General features: G+C 40.9%; 1 protein-coding gene across 1 annotated transcript in view; it reads left to right on the plus strand.

Annotated features, from left to right (window-relative positions):
• Nucleotides 1–8176: 8176 nt before the first annotated feature.
• Nucleotides 8177–24366, plus strand: part of SLTM (SAFB like transcription modulator) — a 31007-nt gene continuing 14817 nt past the window's right edge. The window contains exons 1-7 of the mRNA XM_024204950.3: nucleotides 8177–8391; nucleotides 9420–9507; nucleotides 19941–20005; nucleotides 20399–20590; nucleotides 20866–20913; nucleotides 21976–22003; nucleotides 23352–23820. Of these exons, the coding sequence (XP_024060718.1) occupies nucleotides 8212–8391; nucleotides 9420–9507; nucleotides 19941–20005; nucleotides 20399–20590; nucleotides 20866–20913; nucleotides 21976–22003; nucleotides 23352–23820 (1070 nt within the window). The 5' untranslated portion in view covers nucleotides 8177–8211. The remainder of the gene's footprint in view (nucleotides 8392–9419; nucleotides 9508–19940; nucleotides 20006–20398; nucleotides 20591–20865; nucleotides 20914–21975; nucleotides 22004–23351; nucleotides 23821–24366) is intronic.

Below are 24366 nucleotides of genomic sequence, written 5' to 3' on the forward strand. Positions count from 1 at the left end.
CTTCTCAAACTAAAACAGATCCCCAAATCTCCTTATATCACAAACACTCCTTTACCAATCTACACCACCTACTGCGTCCACTATCCAGTGCTCACTACACCTAAAGCATGGACAGTAACTTGAGTACATGCAAATAATTTCCAGTGGCTCTTACCACCTCCAGGAAGACTGGGTTAAGATTGTGTGGGCATTTACCTTACTTCTGTATTTTCTGGTATTCAGAAGTTTGGAAAGGCAGAAGTTATCATCGAGCAACCTTAACAAAGTTTGTCATTTAATTGGCTGTGATTGTTAATGCCTCCCTCCGAGAGGGCTGGCCACTGGCAATGTTCAGATGTGCCAGCTCTCACCCCAAAATAACACTTGATAGAAATTACTTTGTCCATTATTGAACCACTCCATTTTTTTTTCTGGGAAATGAAAAGTTTGAGGGGGCATTGTCAAAAAGTTTGTAGAAAAAAAATTCATTAAATTGTTCACAATGTTTTAAATATTTTTAGAATTTAAAAATATTTTTCATTAACTTTGTTTTTTCTTCCACATACTACTCAATCTACTTATAGCCTTTGACAATATTAAAGGATGATGCTATTCTGACTGAGAGACCTAGCAGCGGTGCCCAAATGTGCCCTGAAGTGGGTCTACTCATTCCCTGAGGGTATGTCTACACTACGAAATTAGGTCGAATTTATAGAAGCCGGTTTTATAGAAATCGGTTTTATACAGTTGATTGTGTGTGTCCCCACATAAAATGCTCTAAGTGCATTAAGTCGGCGGACCGCGTCCACAGTACCGAGGCTAGCGTCGACTTCCGGAGCGTTGTACTGTGGGTAGCTATCCCACAGTTTCCGCAGTCTCCGCCGCCCATTGGAATTCTGGGTTGAGATCCCAATGCCTGATGATGCAAAAACAGTGTCACGGGGCGTTCTGGGTACATGTTGTCAGGCCCCTCCCCCTCCATCAGAGCAATGGCAGACAATCGATTCGAGCCTTTTTACCTGGGTTACCTGTGCAGACAACATACCACGGCAAGCATGGAGCCCACTCAGCTCAGCTCACCGTCACCATATGTCATCTGGGTGCCGCAGACGTGGTACTGCATTGCTACACAGCAGCAGCTAATTGCCTTTTGGCAGTAGACGGTGCAGTATGACTGGTAGCCGTCATCGGCTATCTGGGTGCTGGCAGACATGGGGCTGCATTGCTATACAGCAGCAGCTCCTTGCCTTTTGGCAGTAGATGGTGTATTATGACTGGCATCCATCATCGTCGTATTCCTCAGTGAGTTCGGTCAGAGGCACCTGGGCAGACATGTTTTGTCTCCTGGAGACTCAGTCCTGCCCGCAGTCCTATTGAACCGTCTTGACGATGATGGCTAGCAGTCGTAATACAGCATCTTCTGCCAAGCACTCAGAAGATGCCGATGGCTATCAGTCATGCTGCACTGTCTGCTACCAGCCTAAGATGTAAAAGATAGATGGACCAGATTTGTTCTGTATTCATTTGCTTCCCCCTCCCTCTGTGAAATCAACTGCCTGCTAAACCCAGGGTTTTGAGTTCAATCTTTGGGGGGGGCCATTCTGTGTGACAGTTGTTTGTGTTTCTCCCTGATGCACAGCCACCTTTGTTGATTTTAATTCCCTGTAAGCCATGTCGTCACTCGCCCCTCCCTCCCTGTGTCAGACAATAGTTTCGCGCCTTTTTTCAGCCCAGATGCCATAGCACTGGGATCATGGAGCCCGCTCAGATCACCGCAGCAATTATGAGCACAATGAACACCACGTGCATTGTCCTGGAGTATATGCAGAGCCAGAACATGCCAAAGCAAAACCAGGCGAGGAGGCGATTGCAGCGTGGTGACGAGAGTGATGAGGAAATTGACATGGACATAGACCTCTCACAAAGTACAGGCCCCAGCAATATGCAAATCATGGTGTTACTGGGGGAGGTTCATGGCGTGGAACGCCGATTCTGGGCCCGGGAAACAAGCACAGACTGGTGGGACCGCATTGTGTTGCAGGTGTGGGACGATTCCCAGTGGCTGCGAAACTTTCGCATGCGTAAGGGCACTTTCATGGAACTTTGTGACTTGCTTTCCCCTGTCCTGAAGCGCCAGAATACCAGGATGAGAGCAGCCCTTGTAGGACTGATGAATGAAATTGTTTTTAATTGTTTACTTTATTAATGTAACTTCACAAGAGACCTTTTCTAATATTTTGCTATTTCGTGTACTGCTACGGAGTTCAGCTAGCACTGATTCGTCTCTCCATATGGCGAGCAGATCCCGTACCTCCCGTTCGGTCCATGCTGGAGCTCTTTTGCGATCCTGGGACTCCATCATGGTTACCTGTGCTGATGAGCTCTGCATGGTCACCTGTGCTCTCCACGCTGGGCAAACTGGAAATCAAATTCAAAAGTTCGCTGGGCTTTTCCTGTCTACCTGGTCATCTGAGTCTCTGAGTTGAGAGTGCTGTCCAGAGCGGTCACAATGAAGCACTGTGGGATAGCTCCCGGAGGCCAATAACATCGAATTCCGTCCATACTACCCCAAATCCAACCCACAAAGGCCGATTTCAGCGCTAATCCCCTCGTTGGAGGTGGAGTAAAGAAACCGGTTTAAAGGGACCTTTAAGTCGAAAAAAAGGGCTTCGTCGTGTGGACGTGTCCAGGCTTAATTCGATTTAACGCTGCTAAATTCAACCTAAACTCATAGTGTAGACCAGGCCTAAGGGAAATTACAGATAATAGTGATGTGCTCCTACTCTTCCTCCTTCAGAGCTCTCAGCTATGGAGTTCCACAGGCCTCACTCACAGAAATGTAGGGCTGGAACAAGGGACCATGAGAGGTCATCAAGTCTAGCCCCTTGCACAGAGACAGAATCAAGTAAACCCGACCCATACAACATATTCCATATACAGTCCACTCAGTTGTACGAGCATTATATTTGGGGAATGTTTTTCTAATATTAATACCTGGAACAGGCTTCTCTGGAGGTAGAAATGGTGAGGTTTTTAAATGAAAATGTTTGGGGTTTAAATTCTAGGGAAAATGTCCTTGTCCCCATCCCCATCTGCATACTTTGTGTGCGCATTGTGAAAGTGAATCCCTAAATTCAGTGGCCTATGTGAGGCAGAAGAGGACTCAAGCATATGCGGAGTGGAAAAGCAAACACTACAGCTGTCAGTGCCGTACCTTTTCTGAGGATACATAAATTAATTTTGTAAGGTCATTCACTGAGCATCTTTCAAAAGTACTAATTTCACAATAAATGTGCACCACTCATGTAATTGTACATTTCCTGAGATATCTGGAAAAACAAAGTGTCCTAAACTACTGGATACAAAATTTTGTCACAAAATGGCCTTAAGAAATTACATAAATCCAGGGTGCTCAAGCAGTCAGATGTTTTCTAGTCACATGATTAAGGAGATGTAGCGAGAGTGATAGTTACTTTTATACTTTATTATGTGATCACATAGAAGAAACTAACATGATAGAGGGAGAAGTATTTTTTATTTGTGAGCAACTAAGTTCATATTTTCATTAAAAAAATCAAAACCAAACATTCCACCAAGCACATTGCTCATGGAAAGATAATATATCTGTATACTTTTTCAATGCTGGTAAAATAAGTGGAACGAAATGTGGTAGTATTTTTATTTTGTTTAATTTTTGTGGGTGTTTTTTGTTTTTGTATTTTTCCATGATGAATCACAGATAAATAAAACAGTAAGATTTCAACAAACTACCTGTTTCTATTCCATGATCTAATTTCAGATCAGGAGATTACATGCTATTTCCTAGCAAATATGCACAGTTTTAAATAATCAAATGGAGAACATTAATTTCTGATTTATAAATAATTTATGGTTCTTTTCCTTGCTATCTTATGGGTGAATTATATTGGAGCTAAAGCAGAAATTAATTTCTACAAAGTTCTTCTCACTTTTATATTATACACTACTATATCAACAGGAAAACTACACAGTGGAGTGGAAGATGGTGTTTCCCTTTTATAGCAACCAAATGCATTAAATTTTAAAATTAAGGATCACTAATAATTTATCTGTATTCAATTAGGCATTTATGTACAATCTATATTATGCTTCATGCTTTGCTTTCAGGAGAGAGAGAGCACGCACGCAGCAAACAAACTTTGCATATAATTAGGAATTAGGGCTGTCAAGTAATTAAAAAGAATTGCGATTAACTGCACGATTAAAAAAATTAATCTCATGATTAATTGCACTGTTAAACAATAGAATACCATTTAGTTAAATATTTGTGGATGTTTTCTACATTTTCAAATATATTGATTTCAAATACAACACAGAATACAAAGTGTACCGGTCTTACTTTAGATTTTTGATTACAAGTATTTGCCCTGTAAAAAACCAAAAGAAATAGTATTTTTCAATTCACCTAATACAAGTACCATAGTGAAATCTCTTTATCATGAAAGTTGAACTTACAAATGTAGAATTGTGTTAAAAAAAATGCATTCAAAAATAAAACAATGTAAAATTTTAGAGCCTACAAGTCCACTCAGTCCTACTTCTTGTTCAGCCAAATCACTCAGACAAACAAGTTTGTTTACATTTGCAGGAGATAATGCTGCTCACTTGTTTACAATGTCATCTGAAAGTGAGAAGAGACATTCACATGACACAGTTGTAGTCAGCATTGCAAGATATTTACATGCCAGATGCACTAAAGATTCATATGTCCCTTCATGCTTCAACCACCATTCCAGGGGACATGCTTCCATGCGGATGACAGGTTCTGCTCGATAACAATCCAAAGCAGTGCGGACTGATGCATGTTCATTTTCATTATCTGAGTCAGATGCCACCAGCAGAAAGTTGATTTTTCTTTTTTGGTGGTTTGGGTTCTGTAGTTTCCGCATTGGAGTGTTGCTCTTTTAAGACTTCTGAAAGCATGCTCCACACCCCGGGTCGGCTCCAGGGTTTTGGCCGCCCCAAGCAGCCAAACAAAAACAAAACAAAACAAAAAGCCGCGATCGCGATCTGCGGTGGCAATTGGGCGGGAGGTCCTTCACTCCAAGCAGGAGTGAGGGACCGTCCGCTGAATTGCCGCCGAACAGCTGGACATGCCGCCCCTCTCCGAAGTGGCCGCCCCAAGCACCTGCTTGGTAAGCTGGTGCCTGGAGCCGGCCCTGTCCACACCTCGTCCCTCTTAGATTTTGGAAGGCACTTCAGATTCTTAAACCTTGGGTCGAGTGCTGTAGCTATCTTTAGAAATCTCACACTGGTACCTTCTTTGCATTTTGTCAAATCTGCAGTGAAAGTGTTCTTAAAATAAATAACATGTGCTGGGTCATCATCTGAGACTGCTAGAACATGAAATATATGGCAGAATGTGGGTAAAACAGAATAGGGGACATACAATTCTCCCCCAAGGATTTGAGTCACAAATTTCATTAATGCATTTTTTTAACAAGCGTCATCAGCATGGAAGCATGTCCTCTGGAATGGTGGCCGAAGCATGAAGGGACATATGAATATTTAGCATATCTGGCACGTAAATACCTTGCAATGCCAGCTATAAAAGTGCCATGCAAATACCTGTTCTCACTTTCTGGTGACATTGTAAATAATAAGAGGGCTGCATTATCTCCTGTAAATGTAAACAAACCTGTTTGTCTTAGCGATTGGCTGAACAAGAAGTAGGACTGAGTGGACTTGTAGGTTCTAAAGTTTTACATGGTTTTGTTTTTGAGTGAAGTTATGTAACAAAAAAAAAATCTACATTTGGAAGTTGCATTTTCACAACAAAGAGATTGCACTACAGTACTTGTATGAGGTTAATTGAAAAATATTATTTCTTTTGTGTATCATTTTTACAGTGAAAATGTTTGTAATCAAAAATATACACTTTGATTTCAGTTACAACACAGAATACAATATATATGAAAATGTAGAAAAACATCCAAAATATTTAATACATTTCAATTGGTATTCTATTGTTTAACAGTGTGAATAAAAGTGTGATTAATGTTTTTAATCACGATTAATTATTTTGAGTTAATTGCATGACTTAACTGTGATTAATTGACAGCCCTGTTAGGAACACAGGAGTGTAAGAGACTTTCAGGTCATCCAGTCCAGTCCCCTGCTATCACAGGCAACTACATCATATAAGACAGTTAATTAATTTAACAAGCTCCATCTGAAAACTACTGGTCGGGGACTCTAACCCGGACAGCACGGTTCCTTGTCTGACCGCAAAGAGACAGGCAACACCAGCAAGGTCCAAACACAAGCTCTTTATTGAGGAGTGCACACAACAATAGAGAGTAGCCCGTCTCCAAAGAGAACCAGCCACGATTACAATAACTAGTGAGGTTATATAGACAGTTCCGTCACGTCATAGAAAATTGCTTAAAACAACCCGACCCCCTTGATTAGTTAGAAACTTCTAATATCCATGCATATCTATCTTTCTTGACACTACAAACCATTCGTGATGCCTCAGCAACTTCTTGTCAGCTTTGTTGTCATGCACCAGAATCTAGAAGAAAGGGGGAGTTAAGAACATACAAAGAACAGAAACAGGGAGTGGAGGCAGTATGTCTCCTAATCTATCTTCTGAGCACACTGTTCTTAGCACACCTGGTACAGGAATGCAACTCCCCTTTTATCTCACTTTTTCAGCTTAAACAACTATGTCTTTGATTCTGCCCGGGGACTACCCAGAAACCTCTGTTGGCCTAATTCTGGTTAGGTTGGCATAACTGCTCTACAATTTTCTTTTGGGGCCTAACATACTGTAGTTAAGTAGTTTGCCCACACTACTCCTATTGGAAAGCTTTTTCAGAATCTCACTCCTCTGATGTCAAGTATCAGGGGGTAGCCGTGTTAGTCTGTATCTACAAAAACAACAAGGAGTCTGGTGGCACCTTAAAGACTAACAGATTTATTTGGGCATAAGCTTTCATGGGTAAAAATCTCACTTCTTCGGATGCACTCCTCTGATGGTTAGATACCTTTTTCTAATTTTCAACCTAAATTTATTCATGGACAATTTATATACATTTGTTCTTGGGCAGGGGTGAAAGTAACTTACAGGACTTACCGGTACTGCCGGAGTCCTGAAGGGGGCGTGGCCTCATCCGGAAAAGGCGTGGCCTCAATCAGAAGAGGCGGGGCCTCGGAAGCCGGTGCGGTCCGGCGTACTGGCTCTTGCCAGTACGCCGTACCCTACCGGCTTACTTTCACCTCTGTTCTTGGGCCAACATTGTCCTTTAGCTTAAATAGTTTTTTTCCCTCCCTGATGTTTACCCCCTGATGTATTTGTATAGACCAATTATATCCCCTCCAGCCTTCAGCTGAAGAAGCCAAGCGTTTCCTCCCACAAAACAGGCTAGACTTGGAATAGGAGTTAAGACAATTGAAAAAACTGCACCTCATTTTTGTCTGTCAAGATAGGGCTCCTGGTAGCGGAGAAAGACTTGAAAACATCAACCCTAAAGGCTCAAAAAACAGAAGGCAAATACAAAGAATCCCCCACTTATTAGTTTAAATTCTCATGATTTCTAAGCCAATCTCATTATTCTGGGAGGGGGGATGACTCATGGTTTTTAAGAACTTGGGGTTGGCGATGCTGGAGTAGCTTTCAGGACGTTTTCCTTAGGCTAATAGAGTTTCTTGAGGAGAATGCGACTCTACCATTGTGGCCTAGCAGCTCCCAAACCTGAGAGGCCCCAGAGATGCCCAGGGAGCCCAGGGCTGGCTGATCAGAGGCTCTGCACAGTGGTTCCTGGGCCTCAGTGGCTGCCCATGACAGAACCCTGGGCGCCAGGCAGGAGCCTTGCAGAGAACATACCACAGCCCCCAGCGGTCTTTTCTGACAAGCTCTCGGGGCTGCAGTCGGGGACAACGGGAGTCTCCTCAGTCCTGCCCATGGCCAGCCCCACCTTCACCTCCTCCCCACAGAGCACCCCCTTCTCCCAGCCCCCGGGCGGAGACCAGAGCCCCCCCAGACACGCCCCCTGGCGCAGGGCGGGCAGGCTGTGCTGTGAGGGAGCGGGGCTCAAGGTAAGCCTCGGGGAACAGGAGGCAGCCGGGCAACGCGCATGTCCGTTTCAGCCAGGTCCTCTGCTGCCGCCATCCGGGTACTGACGGAGGGAGGGAGCAGGCGGCTGAGGGGGTTTCATTGTGCGTGCAGCTGCCGCGCTCACTCGCCCTAAAATGGCCGCCGCTGCCGCTGTCTCCTCTCCCGCCGCTGCTGCAGCCACGTCCGCGGGGCCAGCCCAGATGGAGAGCAAGAAGATCACCGACCTGCGGGTCATCGATCTCAAGTCGGAGCTGAAGCGGCGCAACCTGGACATCACCGGGGTGAAGACCGTGCTCATCTCCCGGCTCAAGCAGGTGAGAGGCCGGCGTAGGCCGCGCGGCCAGGCCAGGCCGGGCCGGGCCGGGCCGTACCGTACTTTGCTCTCTGGTTTCGGGAGCCTGCTGGGGTCTTGCCCGGCTCTGAGGTCCTGCGGCGGGCGAACTGCTGCTGTTCACGGCGCTGCCCGCGGAGGGGTCTCTCCGCCCTTCGCCCACGAGGACCGCCGCCGCCGCGCACCCCCTGAGGGGCTCGTCTGGCCACGCAGCCCTGGAGCCCGCCGCTTGCGGCTGGGGGTGGTGCCCGGGCCGCAGGTGCCCTGGGCTGGTGCCCTCGGCCTGGTCTGAGCAGAAATCTGCATTTGGACATCGCCACAGCTTTTTTCATCTGCCAGCTCCCTTCCGAGGTAGGGGTAGCGGCTCCTGGGAGCCCCGTACTGCGGGATTGAGCCCAGCACACACAGCCAGGCGCCTCTCCGGCGCTGGGCTCCCCCTCTAAAACAGCCTGGCCCTAACCCCACTTTTGCCATTGCTCAGAGTTGTTATAGATGGCTGACGCTATTTGCGTTGCTTGATAAGCTCAGTGGTTCTGTTGCCTCGGCACCCTTCTCTGTTAGCTCTGTACGGGGCCTATTTACAGCATAAGGCTGTCTGCTTTCTTCTCCCTTCTGACATCGACTGAACATCTCAAGGTATGGCTGCCACGAAATTACGTGTGGCGAGTTGCCGGCCTGTGCAAATGCAGGAATATTCTTGTAATGGTATTTTCCTAGGGCTTTGACCTGGCCTAAATGATGATGTCTTTACATTTAAATCGCCCTGAATCATTACGTTTTGTGTGAGTAGTGTGTTGATCTGTGTTACATTTTGTAAAAATGTTACAGTTATCACTTAGGCTGCTGCCCTTACCTAGATTATTTTCCTCTCCTCCTCAAGTCTTAAACATACTATCTAATCTGAATCCTTTAAGCAATATTTTGTATTTAGGAAGAACAAGTAATTAGGCTTTTTTGTATGTAAATTATCAACTTCTAGTTAAATTTTATAAAACATTTTGTCTTATTTAGGCTATTGAAGAAGAAGGAGGAGATCCAGATAATATTGAAATAACTGTTTCAGCTGATACACCTATCAAGAAGCCAACAAAAGGCAAAGGTTAAAACCTGTTAATGCAAATTATACTGTGAAAAATCTATTTACTTAAGGTTTTTAAAAGTTTAATTGTCAAATTAAAAATAAGTCTTCACCTGTTGTGAATACTGAGAAATAGTCCTTGTGGATATCTGCCCAAATTATGAGGAGTTGTCCTTGATACAATTTTGTCCACTTGTTTATAAATGTAGTCAAATAGGGTCTCCCTCCTCCCCCCCCAAAAAACAACAAAGAAAATACAAACTTGAGGACTGTCTGTGTGGTACTGACTACTCTCACATATTTACAGGTATCCACTACTTACTGTTTTTTCTGGAAATGCTCAGCCTCTATTTAAGATTGTCATCCAACTTGAGAAAAGAAAGTGTCATGTGATGGAGGTGACTGTACACAAAAATAATAGCGGCCAGTCTAAAATTGAATTGCATGTCAATCTTAAACTGAAATATTCTTGCATAAAGAATTTTTGAGTAAGTCTTATCTGTACTGCTTGGGATAAATGCAAAAAGAAACAACATAGACTAGTGACTTGGTTTTGTTTCTAATAGTCAGTTTCACTTTCTCATGTGAAATTACTGCATTGTTAAGGAGGAAACAAAATTGTATGGAAGCTTGAAAATTTAGAAACCTTTCTACTGATCTTGTTACACAGGGCTGTGTATTTACCTCATTTCAGGTACAGTGTTTACCTCCTTTCTTCTTCAGCCCTCTAAATCATGAATGATACAGGCAAGTTGCATCTTAGGTGCATTTAACATGTGCAAATTCAGCTTTGCGTGGTCGGCAAAAATGGGGGGGGAAAAGAACAACAATATAAAAACTGCTTCTGTAGTGCGGGCGATTCTGCCTGCCATTGAACTCAATGAGTGTTTCACTATACGCAGTTTTCCCTTTACGCGCTAACCGCGGAACGGAACCCCCGCGTAAGATGAGACTTGCCTGTATACACATCACTATATTGAATTAGCCTCTGACAAGGTCCCTCTTGGATAGTCTAGATCTCCAACCTGTTACTCTGCCTTCTGAGAATATTACTGTGTGGGGCAAGTCTTTGAAAGCTGCTAGTTAAGATGTGGCTTCCAGCTTTTCTATAGCGTTAAATTGTGGGTTTACCTATAGAATATGAATCCTTCCTTTTTTTTTCAAAAAGATGCCATCTGTCTTAAGACAAGTTCTCACTTTCTCCTCTCACCCGCTCTGAAAAAACTTATGGAAATTGATTATAATGGGATACTTACTTGATTCACATGTGTTTCTGTTAACAAAAGTCCTTTGATAGAACCTGAATATAATTCACACTTCATATTTAAATTTTATAACATTACAAACACAGTGCTAGGCTGACTGCATGGAAGAATTATACTCTTACCATATTCCGATATGTTCATCTTCTAAAGTGAATATCCTGGAGGAATGTATTTATTTGTCAATATGATCTGTCATATTTTCCCAGTCTTGTCTTTTCAGAATAACCAGATTTTACCTTTTTTGGTTACTTGGTTAGGATTATATGCATTCATTTAACCTCATGATGTTGGTCTCCCCTCCTGCTTGTTTCTCTCTCCTACTGTAGAGATTTAACTTTTCTGCTAAAATGCTATTACTTTAATCTCTTATAAACCTAACAGTTTCCTCCAGTTAGAAAGACTAGCACTTGAAAAACACATTGGTCAGCTTGTCCCAGGAAGTTTTCCCTAGTAAGCAGGGGAATTTAAGCCATTAATTTCTTTGGAAACAGAGCTTTCCTTTAAGACTTAAAGTATATCTACACTACAGGTTATGTCGGCATAATTTATGTCATTCAGGCATCTGAATAAACCACCCCCACGCAACATAAATGACAGCGACATGAGAGCCAGTGTGAACAGTGCTATGGATGGCACTCTCCCGTCGGCATAGAGCATCTTCACCAGACATGCAGCTGCGCCACTGTATGTGTAGACAAGCCCTAAGACTCTAGCCATTCTGGTTTCAAAAACAGTCCTCCAATGTGAACAGATACAGTTTTCCCTCCCTGATGGACTTTGCTAACAAACTGCTGTAGTGATCTTTCTGCTGCTCATAGCTTTCTCCAAGCAGCTGTACGGTGAAGCTAATAAGTATCTAGCAGGCTTTACTGATGCTATTCAGAACTTTATGGTAAGGACAATTTTACTGCTCCCTGATCTTGATACAGCTACTGCTGGGGTGGGGGAAAGCTATGAACAGCAGGGGCTGCCACTGAAGTTGTAAGGGAAGTAGTAGATCCATTAGAAAGAGGCTGGAGGAAGGATAAGATAGAGGAGAGCCTTCTTTGGAACATCTGTGAAAGGGGAGACTAAAGCTTTTTCCATTCAAGTAGCAACTTCAAACTTTTCAGACAGCAAATCAGTTGAGGCTTTCAAAATTTAAAAAAAAGCTAATAGGCGTCTATGGTTTCAGGCTGAGATAAAACTGAGTGCTAAATAGAACTTGCTTGAATAACTTCTGTTGTGCCTCTTCACTCCTGGATTTAATAGCTAATTCCTCTTGTGTGCAGGCACTTTTTTTTTTTTTTATATATAAAGATCTTGCTTCCTTACTCTCCTGTTCAGTGCTGAATGCTGTCACCAAAATGTTGTTCTGGCCACATGTGAAGATCCTAGTAACTTAGATGTCTAGGTCAGATGTTGTAGCTCACCTACAAGGAATTATGTAATATTTTCTGTGAAACATTATTAGATGTGACCATTCTCCTGGAGCATTTGCAACCCAAGTGCTGCAGCTTTGTGCTAATGCTGGGGAACTTGAGATGGAAACATTTTGTCTATAGCATAAAATAAAACAGGATGAATGAGAAGTAAACATTAAAACAAGTTTTTATACCAAGATGCTAATGCAAGGACACTAGTTTGTTAAACTATGTTTAAGCAAGACCCATTGGTCTCACATGACAAACTTCCTTTCTTGTCTAATTTCAGGCCATAATTCCAGTTTAAAGACAGTGTGTATTGGTGGAAGTAACATGCATCTGCCTGTAGATATCTGACCCTGTTACCACCTGAATGAATTTGGTTCCTTTACTATCCAACCCCGTTGTATCACTAAAAGATGTATATGTACTAGCACATGCTATAGTACTGTTGTCTTATTCCTCCACACTACATAGCCTTCATGTCCCTAAATTATGTAGTGTCCTCCGAATGTCAGTTTTTCAAAAATAATAAAATACTTAAAGATGAGGCACATCTCTACCCCCAAAATACCCCATAGTTTTCCTGACTATTAATGACATCCACCAACACAGAATTGTGTAATCAAAATTTTATTCCACAACCTTTTGTCTGTCAAACATGCTACTTGTCATCAGTACAAAAACTGTACACAATACTGCTGTGCAGTAAAACCATAATATCTTATCCGAGAGAGAGACATTTGAAGTGACTTCAAGTGGCATGACTGTGGTTCCATCAAATTTCTTGGTATAAACCCTGCTATCTGTATTCACATACATTTCCGTGCTACTACTCCCTGGTTACCTATATCTCTGTCTGATAATTTTCAATAGGCATCTGGCTCTCCACAGGAAAAACTGATTGCTCATCTGTTTTATACTAGATAATCTTCCACCACCATTTAACTCAGTTTCCTTTGGAACACTCCTAAATGCCTCAGTCTATTAGTGCGATCTTAGCTCTGTCCCCCTTTTTTTAAAATTATTGGGCATTGTCCTGCAGTATTCACTCACCATGGATGGTGCCTCTTCCAGGTCTGAGGCCTCCCTTTGAGGCCTCTCAACCCATTGTCGTCCTCCTCACTCTGTGGGCCCACTCTTGTTCCAGGAGCTGCATCTTCCTCTTCGTGATTTGGCCCTCCAGTCATGTCACTGTATGATTTCCTCTTCTGGGGTATAGAGTCTCACTGGACCTGCTATCCAGACAGTGCCACTCTCAGTGGCTGGTAGGAGAACCTGGGCCTGCACACTATTCTGGGTTCCAGCAGAGAGACTCTGTAACATGCAGCCAAGGTCTGGTCAGTCCCCAGTCTTGCTGCTCGCTCTCTATGGACTGCTTCCTACTCCACTTCTCACATTCTTTCTCCTCTACCCTTTTCTCTCCTGAGGGCTTGTCTATACTTAAGCGCTGCAATGACGCAGCTTCATCACTGTAGCACTTAGTGAAGAAGCTACCTATGCCAATGGAAGATCTTCTCCCATTGGTGTAGAGCTCTACCTCCCTGATGGGGAAGTCCTCCTATCAAAATAACGCTATCTACACCAGGGTTTAGATATGTATCACCGTCACTTTGGGGTGTGGATTTGCCAAACCCATGAGCAGCATAGTTATACCGACATAAAGTTTGGAGTGTAGACCAAGCCATACTATACTTTTTCCTCAGGACCAGTGTCTTACTCTTTCCGTGGGTTCCCTCTTTCCCTCTCTAATGAACAGAGGATGGCTGCAAGTTTCCTTACTGCAGCCCTTTCTATTGTCAGCTTCTAGGCTTTATACTAGTCCAGCCCATGCCTGCTCAGCTGAGCTTCATCTTCCAGTCAGGGGCTGCTTTGCCAGCCTAAGCTCCTCAAGCTCCTATCATGCTAACTGTCCCTGTCTCAGCTTTCTTAACCCTATCAGGGCTGATGTGGGATGAACACCCTGTCTTGAAAGCATCTATATTTATAAGGTCTCTGTGGGCAACACACAGTCTCATCAATGTTTCTGAAATGTTATGCTACACTGTGAGCTGGCCCATGTATAGACTAATCAAGTCCTCTAGTTCAATTAGCAAGCCTTTAGGGGAGACGAATGATTCTGAAATGCTTCAAAGAACGTAAAAATGGCATTAGGTACTCTGTTCCCTGCTCACACAAATGACTTGAGTTAATCTTGAAGTTAGTTTTGAATTGCCTGTGACACTATATGGAATATGGGTGACCATTTATTATAATATTGATACCAATATCACAAAATTGCAATGAATCTTACAAGATATGCCATATAAGGTATCAGTGGAAAAGTTGATTGACTACATATAAACTTAATTATATTTAGTCAATCATCTTTGTACTGTGAGTTATAAATATATGTGGCATATTTTTATATCAAATTTGTGCTGTTTCTGGGTGACACCCCGGGACAGATTGGCATCAGCACTATCCAGCCTGCTTAATAACCTATTAAAGGCAATCAGCTATACAATTAACCTATTGAGAGAAGACAGGGACTACACCTGGTACCAGTCAGCAGGACATGTAGGGACATGCCTGTAGACAGGGGACTCCCAAATGCTTTTCCATGCCCATGTGCTATAGGTTTGTGTTTTGGGACAAAGGAAGTACAAGCCACATGGCAAAGGATGTAAAAAGGCAGCTGCATGTTTTCCATTTTGTCTTCAATCCTGCTTCTTACCTCTGGAGCAACTTCTCTACAAATTGACACATTAAAACAAAGGACATCCAAGCTTTGGATGTGTTCCATAAGGACTCTACAAGCCAGCACACTCGTTAATGCTGCTAAGAACCTGATACATACATAAGACTTCTGAGTCCATATATCTGATTGCTTTACCATTTAACAACTTTCTTTTTTTGTTCTTTTCTTTTTATAATAAAACCTTTAGTTTTAGATGCTAAGGGATTGGCTGGCAGCATAGTATTTTGGGTAAGATCCAAACTAGTATTGATCTGGTAAAGTGGCTGGCCCTTTGGGGATGAGAAGAACACTTTATATAGTGAGCAGAATTATAAATAACTCCTCACCTTACTGGACATATGTGCTGATTGGGAGCCAGAGAACTGGAATGCGATAAAGGGGGCTATGTGATTTTTCTTTTTCAGCTTCTTGATAACCAGTGTGGTGGGTCAGGAGCACCGTTTGTGACTGGTTGGTGAATCTAACTTCAGTGTTAACCACCAGTTTTGGGAGAAGCTGCTCTCCTTTTGCTGCCTGCCCTGTCCTTGGCATTTTGAGCGTTGGCTTCCCTAGGCACCACATGTCACATTGCCAGCTAAGTCTTTCCCTTGATATTAGTTCTATATTAGTAAATCTTCATGCTGCCGTTCTTCCCAAATTGCTGCTACAATTGTTCTGAGTAGAACAACCCCAGAAGAAGCTAGTTTGAACTCATCACCAGACATAAAGCAGACTGAGGTTACCCTTTTCAGCGTTGAGCTGTTTTTATAAAAAAAAATGACGTCTCCAATGCTCGGCACTGGATTCAAAATCATAACTGTGGTCTGCTGTCTCAAATATACCCAGTTATAAGGATAATCACCAAAGCTGTTGATGATGCCCCTAAGCTTACATAGAATGTTTATGCTTAACAGACTCATCATTTGGCAGATTCCTTTAAGCAGTTTACTCAGTTACAGTTTGCAGGCATCTGGGTATTGCATGGCTGGCTTCACCAGTTAAGTTGTATTCACAGATTTTATAGCATTCCAGTCAACAGCAAACCAACCACTGACACTGTTACTACCTCATGAGACTTGTGAGGAGGCATCCTTACCTGAAGTAAACTAGTAATGAACTACCTTTTTTTAGAAAGGGATTGGCAATATGTACAGATGCAAAGAGTATGTACCTCCAAACTCTAGACATCTCCATTGCTTAACTCCTTCTAAGTATATTACCACAAACCAGACTTATTTTTCTAATAGTTTTTCATGTGCTTTTTGTTAACATTAGCTATTAAATACCTTTTAAACAGATCAAATATATTCACTTTAAGCAATCTACCTGAAACTATAATAAAAAGAGTATTTTCGATATTTCTGTCTGCAAACTCTATAAACCTATTCTCTGTCGAATTTCAATATAGTAGTTGATCATTTCTGACTTGGCTCAGGTTTTTTCTTAATTTAGAGTATTGACAGTGGCATACTGGAGAAGCTATAATAAATTTTAAAATATCTTCAAAATGTACCATATAGGTTTGCAAAAATAGGAAAGTGTTAACTTTTATGTGAAGTTAATCTTATTTGGGCAAATAGTGACACTGAAGTCAAGTGAGGGTTGCAGGATCAGGACCATAATAATTAAATGCTATTGCAAAGTATTTTTTTGTAAAAGAACAATCTTTTTGGGAAAGGGGCCACCTTTGCTGAATGTGGTGCCTACCAAAACTGGCCTGATTGGGTCTGCTAGCTGCTACTGCAGGGTAAATAATAAATACAATAATCACATTTCTCACCTTTTTTCCTTAAACACTAAAGGTTCTAAAATTCTGCATATTTGCGCATCAGATATAATTTGGCCAATACGTAACTAGTGCTTGATTTGTTAGCAAAGCTTTACCTTTAACACCTACTCACATTCATATTTTAGTTAATTAAATATCCTTTTTCTCATAATCCACTAGACCCTTAGGCGGTCTGAATCATCATTTGTGTAAAGGGTTGTGAATGAGTAAGACCAGCAGAATAGTTACCTGGGTCATGTAAATGAGTTGGGAATTAAATCTGCTTGCTGATAGCATTAAACTGGCAGTTAACTGTGTTATGAATCCTTTGCCCCAGTCCCAGCTAGGGGGAGTGGTAGAGTTCAGGCAGGAAAATACCCATGCTTTAAGCCAATAGAGCTTTTTACAACATCTGGCAGTTTGAATCAATAGCAGTGCTATAAGGGTTATGAAGTATGGTGTCTAAAGTAGTGCCTTTCTCCCAAAGTATAACTGATACAGTATTGCATTCCAGACAACTTGTATTGATTGCTTAAGTTCAGGCACCCAGATTTGTGGCAGGCTCTGTTAGCAACACTGGTGTTTCAACAGGTGTTTGTTAGATGACTTGGAAGTAGGAACTTCTTTTCTCTGTGTTGCCACCTTGCTTTGCTTCATAGGCACTACCAGGTGTTCTCTAGCGACAGTAACATATGTGCCTTTTAACCCCAGGTATTGGTCCCTTAGATGATGCTGATCTTGCATAACAATTGTTCTCTCGCTGAAAAATGCTTTCTGGGGGTCTGACCTTAGCGGTGTGGGCACACTATACAATGCTGTCCTTGCTCACCTGTGGATGGACCAGTAGTAATCTAGTTCATTTACATTAGCACCATTGATTATTACTGAACACTTCAGTCTCTGAAGGCCTCTTTTTGTCAAGACATACTGTCAATATTAGAGCCATGTTGCACTAACATTAGAGAACTATCTGCATCCGCACCTTTAAGTAGTAATTGCACTGGAATAAGTTGTATTGATACTTTTTTGAGGGGCTAAGGGCATCATAGTTTCGCTTGAATATGAGGACTGTCTTTTCTCATACTTCGAACACTCTTGTAACATCAAGGAATAAATGTGAGCTTGCTTTTATTGCAATGTATTAAGGTGGATTGCAAGTATTTGATCATCATGGAGAGAAAGACTTGGAGTAACAGCAAGTGTCCTCCCATCTGGTCTAGGCTATACCAGAAAAGAAAAGAAAAGAAAAATTTCATTCTGATGCTCCCATTCATTTGGCTTCTGATGAGGACACTTTCAGAAATCCGTCTTTCAAGAAAGATGCCTTTGAGTGCCATAATGTCTGAGGACTTTCATGTTGAGGGGGAAGGGCACCTCTCCCCCCCAGTGGTTCTAGTTAATTTTTCCTGCACAAGGCAAGCAGATGAATTTTAGAAACACCCTTTGAAGAGTCTAGAGACTGACAGCTATTCAATTAAATAAGCCTTTGCTGGACACCTGTAGCATCAAGAACACTAGCTTCATGAGCATAGTGTGTATGTTTATCTGGATACCGGTGCAGGAGAAGTTCAAGGATCCAAGGTAGAACATGGAGAAGCCCCGTGAAGGCCAACAAAGCATTCAATTAGATGACTGATTTTTGTGTATTTTTTGTTTTGTTTTGTTTTAAAGAAGCAAATTGTGAAGCCAAAAGGACAAGTACAAAAGTCACTGTTCAGTACTACTGCTTTTAGTTGCATTTAATTCATTTATCCTTTGTTTATGTGGACTATAAGATTGTTGGAACGTACCTGAATATAGCCGCTACTGGAGCGATACAAATTGCCCAAGTTTAAAAAAAAAAAAAAAAAAAAAAAAAAAGTACAGTTCTAAAACAGTCTAGGTTAGACTCATGTTTCCAAGATCTGAGGATTCCATGGAGTGGAATGGATCTTTCTGTTGTGAAGTCACTCACCACCTAAGGAAGACTAGCTTCTTAAAACATGCTTTTTGATTATAATTTTTTCATTGCCACTTGTACCTTGCTAATTTCATGGTATTGCACTCCAAATATAAAGCAGCAATGCTAAACATGGCAAAAGGATGCCTTTTTAATTCAAATCTGAATTGATCTAAAAATGCATTTATAAAAACTAGTTCGGGCATTTACGTGTATTTTACTCATGTAACTAATGAGAGAGAACAGTCAATATATGCCCTGTTTGGTCAGGAAGTTTGCAAGTTTTGAAGTACTGTTTAGAACTTGCCTTTTAGAAGACTTAAAAAAAGAAAAAGAAGTTGATCTCTTTCTTCAAGAGACAAACATGCTTATTACATCAGAGGTGGATGTGGGGCTGTTTGTGCTAAGGAGTGATGAACTTTAATTGTCTAGATATATGGTCCATTCACTGGACGAAGGGGGACGGTGAAAAATTGAAGAGCAAATCATTGTGTTCCCAGTGTCAAATACACTAAGTAGCAAAAAGCCTCTATTGGCGAAGTTCAGTGATCATAATTGCCCATGTCATCCCAGCTGCATCTGGTCATGGATTCCAGCAGAAACCCAGTTGCACCAATTCTGATCAGAATGTGCGTTTTTATCTTTTCTAAAAGGTTACTCACAGACAGGCTGATTCTTGGGATTAAGTTGTTCAGTGTCTTTTATTCATGGAATTATTTGAAGTGCACAACATCTGGGTTACTCATCTAGAAAGGATAAGTGATGGGATCCAGTGGCGTTCTCAGTCGCCTTATCCACTCCCTTACACCCTCCCCCCCAAAATACACACACAATGCTAGATTTGTGACAGTTGTCTCTGAGAGGGAGATAGGAAATATTCATTGCCAGGTCTTAATTCTAAAGTTTAGGACCTAGAGTTGGTTGCTAACTACAATTATAATAATTAAAGATCTAAAATAATTAATATAAAAATAATTAGAATTATTAATAAATAAACTTCAGTGTTATCAGAATTACTACATAACTTCTTTTTAAATTTGAGAATTGAGTCTGAAGAGCAATGAGTAAATTCTAAAGGGGAGGGGTCAGAATTGAAGAAGCATCATCTTGTTAGGTGGGTCTTATTGACTGTGCACTATCCAATGATTACATACCAACTCCATTTCATAACCCTTGAGTTTCATCTTAAAACATAATGTTCTTTGGGAATTATACCACGGTGAGTGATTCAGTTGAGCTGTAGTATTATGGAGAACAGTTAATTGAACCCTACTTCTCCCGCATCATAATGCATATGTAGTCAAGCCTTACAATAGGAGTTGCTTTCAACTGTAGTCATTAGCGTATCCTGTCTTTTTAGGTAAAAAACAGGAAACTGATGAACTAAGTGGTGATGCTTCAGTGGAAGATGATTCCTTTGTCAAGGTAATAACTAAATTTATTTGAGAAATTATATACTGAACTGTTCCAGTCAGGTAAATGAAGCAAAGTTTTAGCTGAAAAGCTCCATTTCACACAAGTTAACTTAGATGGAGATGTAAATCCTTGTTCATGCTGTGTTTACACTACTACAAGATATTTGATCATCTCTTATTACACACATTCAATTATATGGCTTGATTTATCTTGATGCATAACTTTCTGCACGTGAGCATGCTGTGTGCTTCAAAATAAATGGGAACTCTAGGAATGACAATAATAAACAATGTTGAAAATGTAGCTGTTTAATATTCTTTTGAAGAAACAATGGCTCTGTTTCACTGGAAGGAAAATCTAGCTTATGCCTCTAGTTATACCGTATGTTCTTCTGATTGAAAGGAAGGTGAGTTGGAGGTTCAAGATGCAAGCGATCAAGATGGAAATGATGAACTGAAGGACTTTGAAGAAGCTGGTGAAAATGAAGAAGAGAACTCGCATTCTAAAGAACTGCCTCCTTCAGAAAAGAAAAAATATTCTGATTCAAAACAGGGAGAGACAACAGAAGATGCAGAGAAGGATTTTGAAAGCCAGGTACCTTGCCACACTTGTTAAAATCTATATGAACTTTCACCAGAAAAACACATTTCTGTTTAGTCTGTTTAAAACTCTTTGGGAAGCTAAAGTTTGTCTCTTTCAGTCTGTGTTATTCAGCTCACTAAAAGAGGTAGTACTTACTTTAAACTCCTCTGCTCCTCTTAATCTGTTTTAGGAGTACAGAGCTGAATCTCCTGACTCTCTAGATGCTTTTGTAAATATCATCATTATTAGCTTGTTTGGCAAGCCCCTTATCTGTGTTTTCAACTTAGGAAAATGATCTTCAGGACACAGAAGATGATACATTTCCAACTGTCCATGTAAGTTCCAAACAGTCTTGTTAAACTTGTGATTAGGAAATTGAAGCAAAGCCTGGCTTAAAGTGACCTCCTTTCTCAGTTAAGTTATCAGGCTTGCACCTTTTGAGCTTCTGATGGTATAATACAGATGTTTACAAATGACTGCAATGCAAGATTTGCTCACTATATTATGGATGGGCCTGGACTTCGAGATGTCCTCTCAAAGTGACTATACTTGGCTCTTGGGGGGGCATTATACACACATTTAGCTAATCGACCTGAAAATACTTTGAGGTACCTCTTTAGTGAAACTTGAGAACTATATGTAGTATCTCTAACACAATGTATACAAAACCCTCCTCTCTTTCATTTCAGAACTTCATTTCCGAAGTTAAAATTTTAAAAATGATGTTCTGGAAATGAAGGTTCAGATACCTTTTTAAAAAGGTAAAATTCTTCCAGTTCTGAAATTCATACAGAGTTCCAGACAAGTCTGATGAAGACATCCAGAATGTGTGAAATATATAGTGGAAACAGATCATCTTCCCCCTCTCAGTTAACCTTTATAACCCAAAAAAGTAAACATTTCTTAAACAGCATATGTATCAGACATTTGTTGTATATTATTCGAACCAGGGGCTCTCACACTTCCAAGGCTAACACTAATTAATTGCCTTTGATGAAACAGTGCAACAGAACAGAGATCATATTACTTGTTACTCTTGTTCTGAAGACGGTAACTCTAGAACACATATCAAGTAACACTTTGACTACAATAGAAGTTGGTAACATGTTGCCACCTGTTGTAAATTCCCTTTAATGGAAAAGGGAACTTTTATAGAAAGGGAACTGTTCTTAAGTGGAAAACAAAGATGTTACTGAATGCTGTGGTATGAATTCTCACTGGCTACAAAAGATGGTATAAACAATGTGTACCATCAACTTCTAATTAAACTCTTTAGTTTATGAATTAAGGAACTGTTTCCAAAAATTTGGATTACTGTGGACTTGAAATTCATAACTGTTGTGCTTAAACTCTCGTAGCTAACAGATACTTAAACTTGATTTCCCTCTGTCTTGCAGAATGGTGAAGAGGAAGAAAATGAAAAAGGTATGTTTTGAAGTTTAGTAGAGTTGAGAGGTTTTAAAAACGCCTTAAACTGGTAGATTAAAAGTGAAACTTGCTTAATTTTTAGTCTAACGTTAGGTTTGTCTCCAGTATTAACTATTGACTATCTCTGTATTAAGCTCACTAAGATCCATGTACTCAGTGGATTTATTTTTCTCTTAAAAGTGGATGATAGTACATATCAGTTACTGTGGTGGATGTATGCTTATTATTAATTAAACAAAAACAAACCAAATATGCAAGGACATCTGTTTCTATGGTGCAGTAAATCTTGATGCACAAATTGAAGACTTGCACTGCAGTAACTGGTAGATGCTTAACTGAATGAGACAGTACATTAATATAGTGAACTTTGAAAACTCTACCAATTATGGACCATCATCTACTTGACTTTTCACATACGTGCTGCCAAGTTGTGCTTAGGATGGTAAAGGAAGCTTTCAGAAACATGGAGGAGTCTCAACAGCGGCATTTTTTTAAAGCCATTCTACTTACTAACACTACAGAAGCAACGTGACACATCTGACCAACCAGAGACTTTCTGGAGAGAAGTCAAAGGATTCTACATATTGTGGACTAGAAAGGACATGGAGCACTTTCACTTTAAACAAGATGGACAGTATTGAAGTTACAGAATAAACCTACAGACTCACTGTTTACGAGGGACCCTATCGCTGAAGCATCTGTTTTGTGTGAATGCAAGAATATTGTTGGAGATACTACTTATGGGACTGAGAATGAATATTGAAAATCTGCGAAGTGGATGAAGACTGAAAACCAGTTTGCTACGAACTTTGAAGTTCACACTTCGGTTTCTGCAGCAGACTTGTACAGCTATCTTGACTGCCAAACAACCATTCAGAAAGGAGGATCAAGACAGAACCTTGAAACTGTATTGAAGACTGACTTAGACTCTCCCGACTATAACTCTTAAGGATTTTGGAAGGTTAAAAGTCTTAAAACAAGGAAGTTTTCAAACATTGATTAAATCAAACTGCAAGCATCTGAAGAAAGCCTTTCTTTATGGCATATTAACACCTAAAGTGGAAAATGGATACTGGCTATGAAAAACTGGTATCTGCAGGATGGAACCATTTTCTGACTCCTACTGTTTGTTGGTATTTGTTTTAGAAAATGTGTTTTGCCATGGCGAATAAGTGATCCTGGGTGAAGAATTTATTTACATGTTAATACACCTTGTTTTTTCCCCCTAACCTTCCATCAGTGCTAATAACTGGCTTTGTATTTTCTAGGTCCTATTCTAGCTTATGCATATGAAATTGTTTAAACTTCTTGTTTTGCCATATTTATTCCTGTTAAATCCTCTTAGATAAAGCAGGTTCTGGTGATGGTATACAAGAAGTATCTAAACCTCTACCTTCAGAAGAAAGCCTAGCTGAGGCTGATCATTCGGCTCATGAAGAGATGGAAGCTAACACATCCGTGAAAGAAGCTGAGGATGATAACATATCGGTTACAATCCAGGCTGAAGATGCCATCACTCTGGATTTTGATGGTGATGACCTCCTAGAAACAGGTAAAAATGTGAAAATTACAGATTCTGAAGCAAGTAAGCCAAAAGATGGGCAGGATACCATTGCACAGAGCCTGGAGAAGGAAAGCAAGGATTATGAGATGACTGAGAACCATAAAGATGGTAAGAAGGAAGACTGCGTGAAGGGTGATCCTGTCAAGAAGGAAGCCAGAGAAGGTTCAAAGAAAGCAGAATCTGGAGACAAAGAAAAGGACACTTTGAAGAAAGGTCCCTCGTCTACTGGGGCCTCTGGTCAAGCAAAGAGGTTTGTCTTTCTATGTCCGTTCTTTACGATACTGAGTACCAGCATTCAGTAAGATCACTCTACATTAAGGGGGTAGCAGCAAGCATCTTATAATTAATATCTTATGCTCCTGCCTATAGATTTTTTTTGACCGCCATAAGTTACTTTTTAAAAATTCAAGATCTTCGTATAGACACTATGTCCTACTGATTGCATTGTCGAATTGTCAGCATTTTATTTTTTTTTTTCAAATTGACAAGTTTAAGTATCCTTGTGGTGATGGTAATGAACAGCTATCAGTTCTAAGAACACAAAATGAAGTCAAGTCCCCGTCCTGAAATCTGGAGAAGATTGCCATATATCCACTGAATAGAATTGTCAGAAAATCTAGATCTTCAGGCATCTTGGGGAAAATCAGTGCAAGAATCCATAAGGGAATCATTTTGTACAAATATAACCCAGTCCACCCCTTTTTGAAATGTTAACTTGCCTGTTAGTAGTAGTGTATAAAATACGATATCTAAAATTCTGTATTTTCAATTTTCTTCTGATGATTTGCTTCTCCAG

The sequence above is a fragment of the Terrapene carolina genome, unplaced genomic scaffold (genome assembly GCF_002925995.2).
Source record: "Terrapene carolina triunguis isolate 2854851 unplaced genomic scaffold, T_m_triunguis-2.0 Scaffold67, whole genome shotgun sequence".
Lineage (NCBI taxonomy): Eukaryota > Metazoa > Chordata > Testudines > Emydidae > Terrapene > Terrapene triunguis.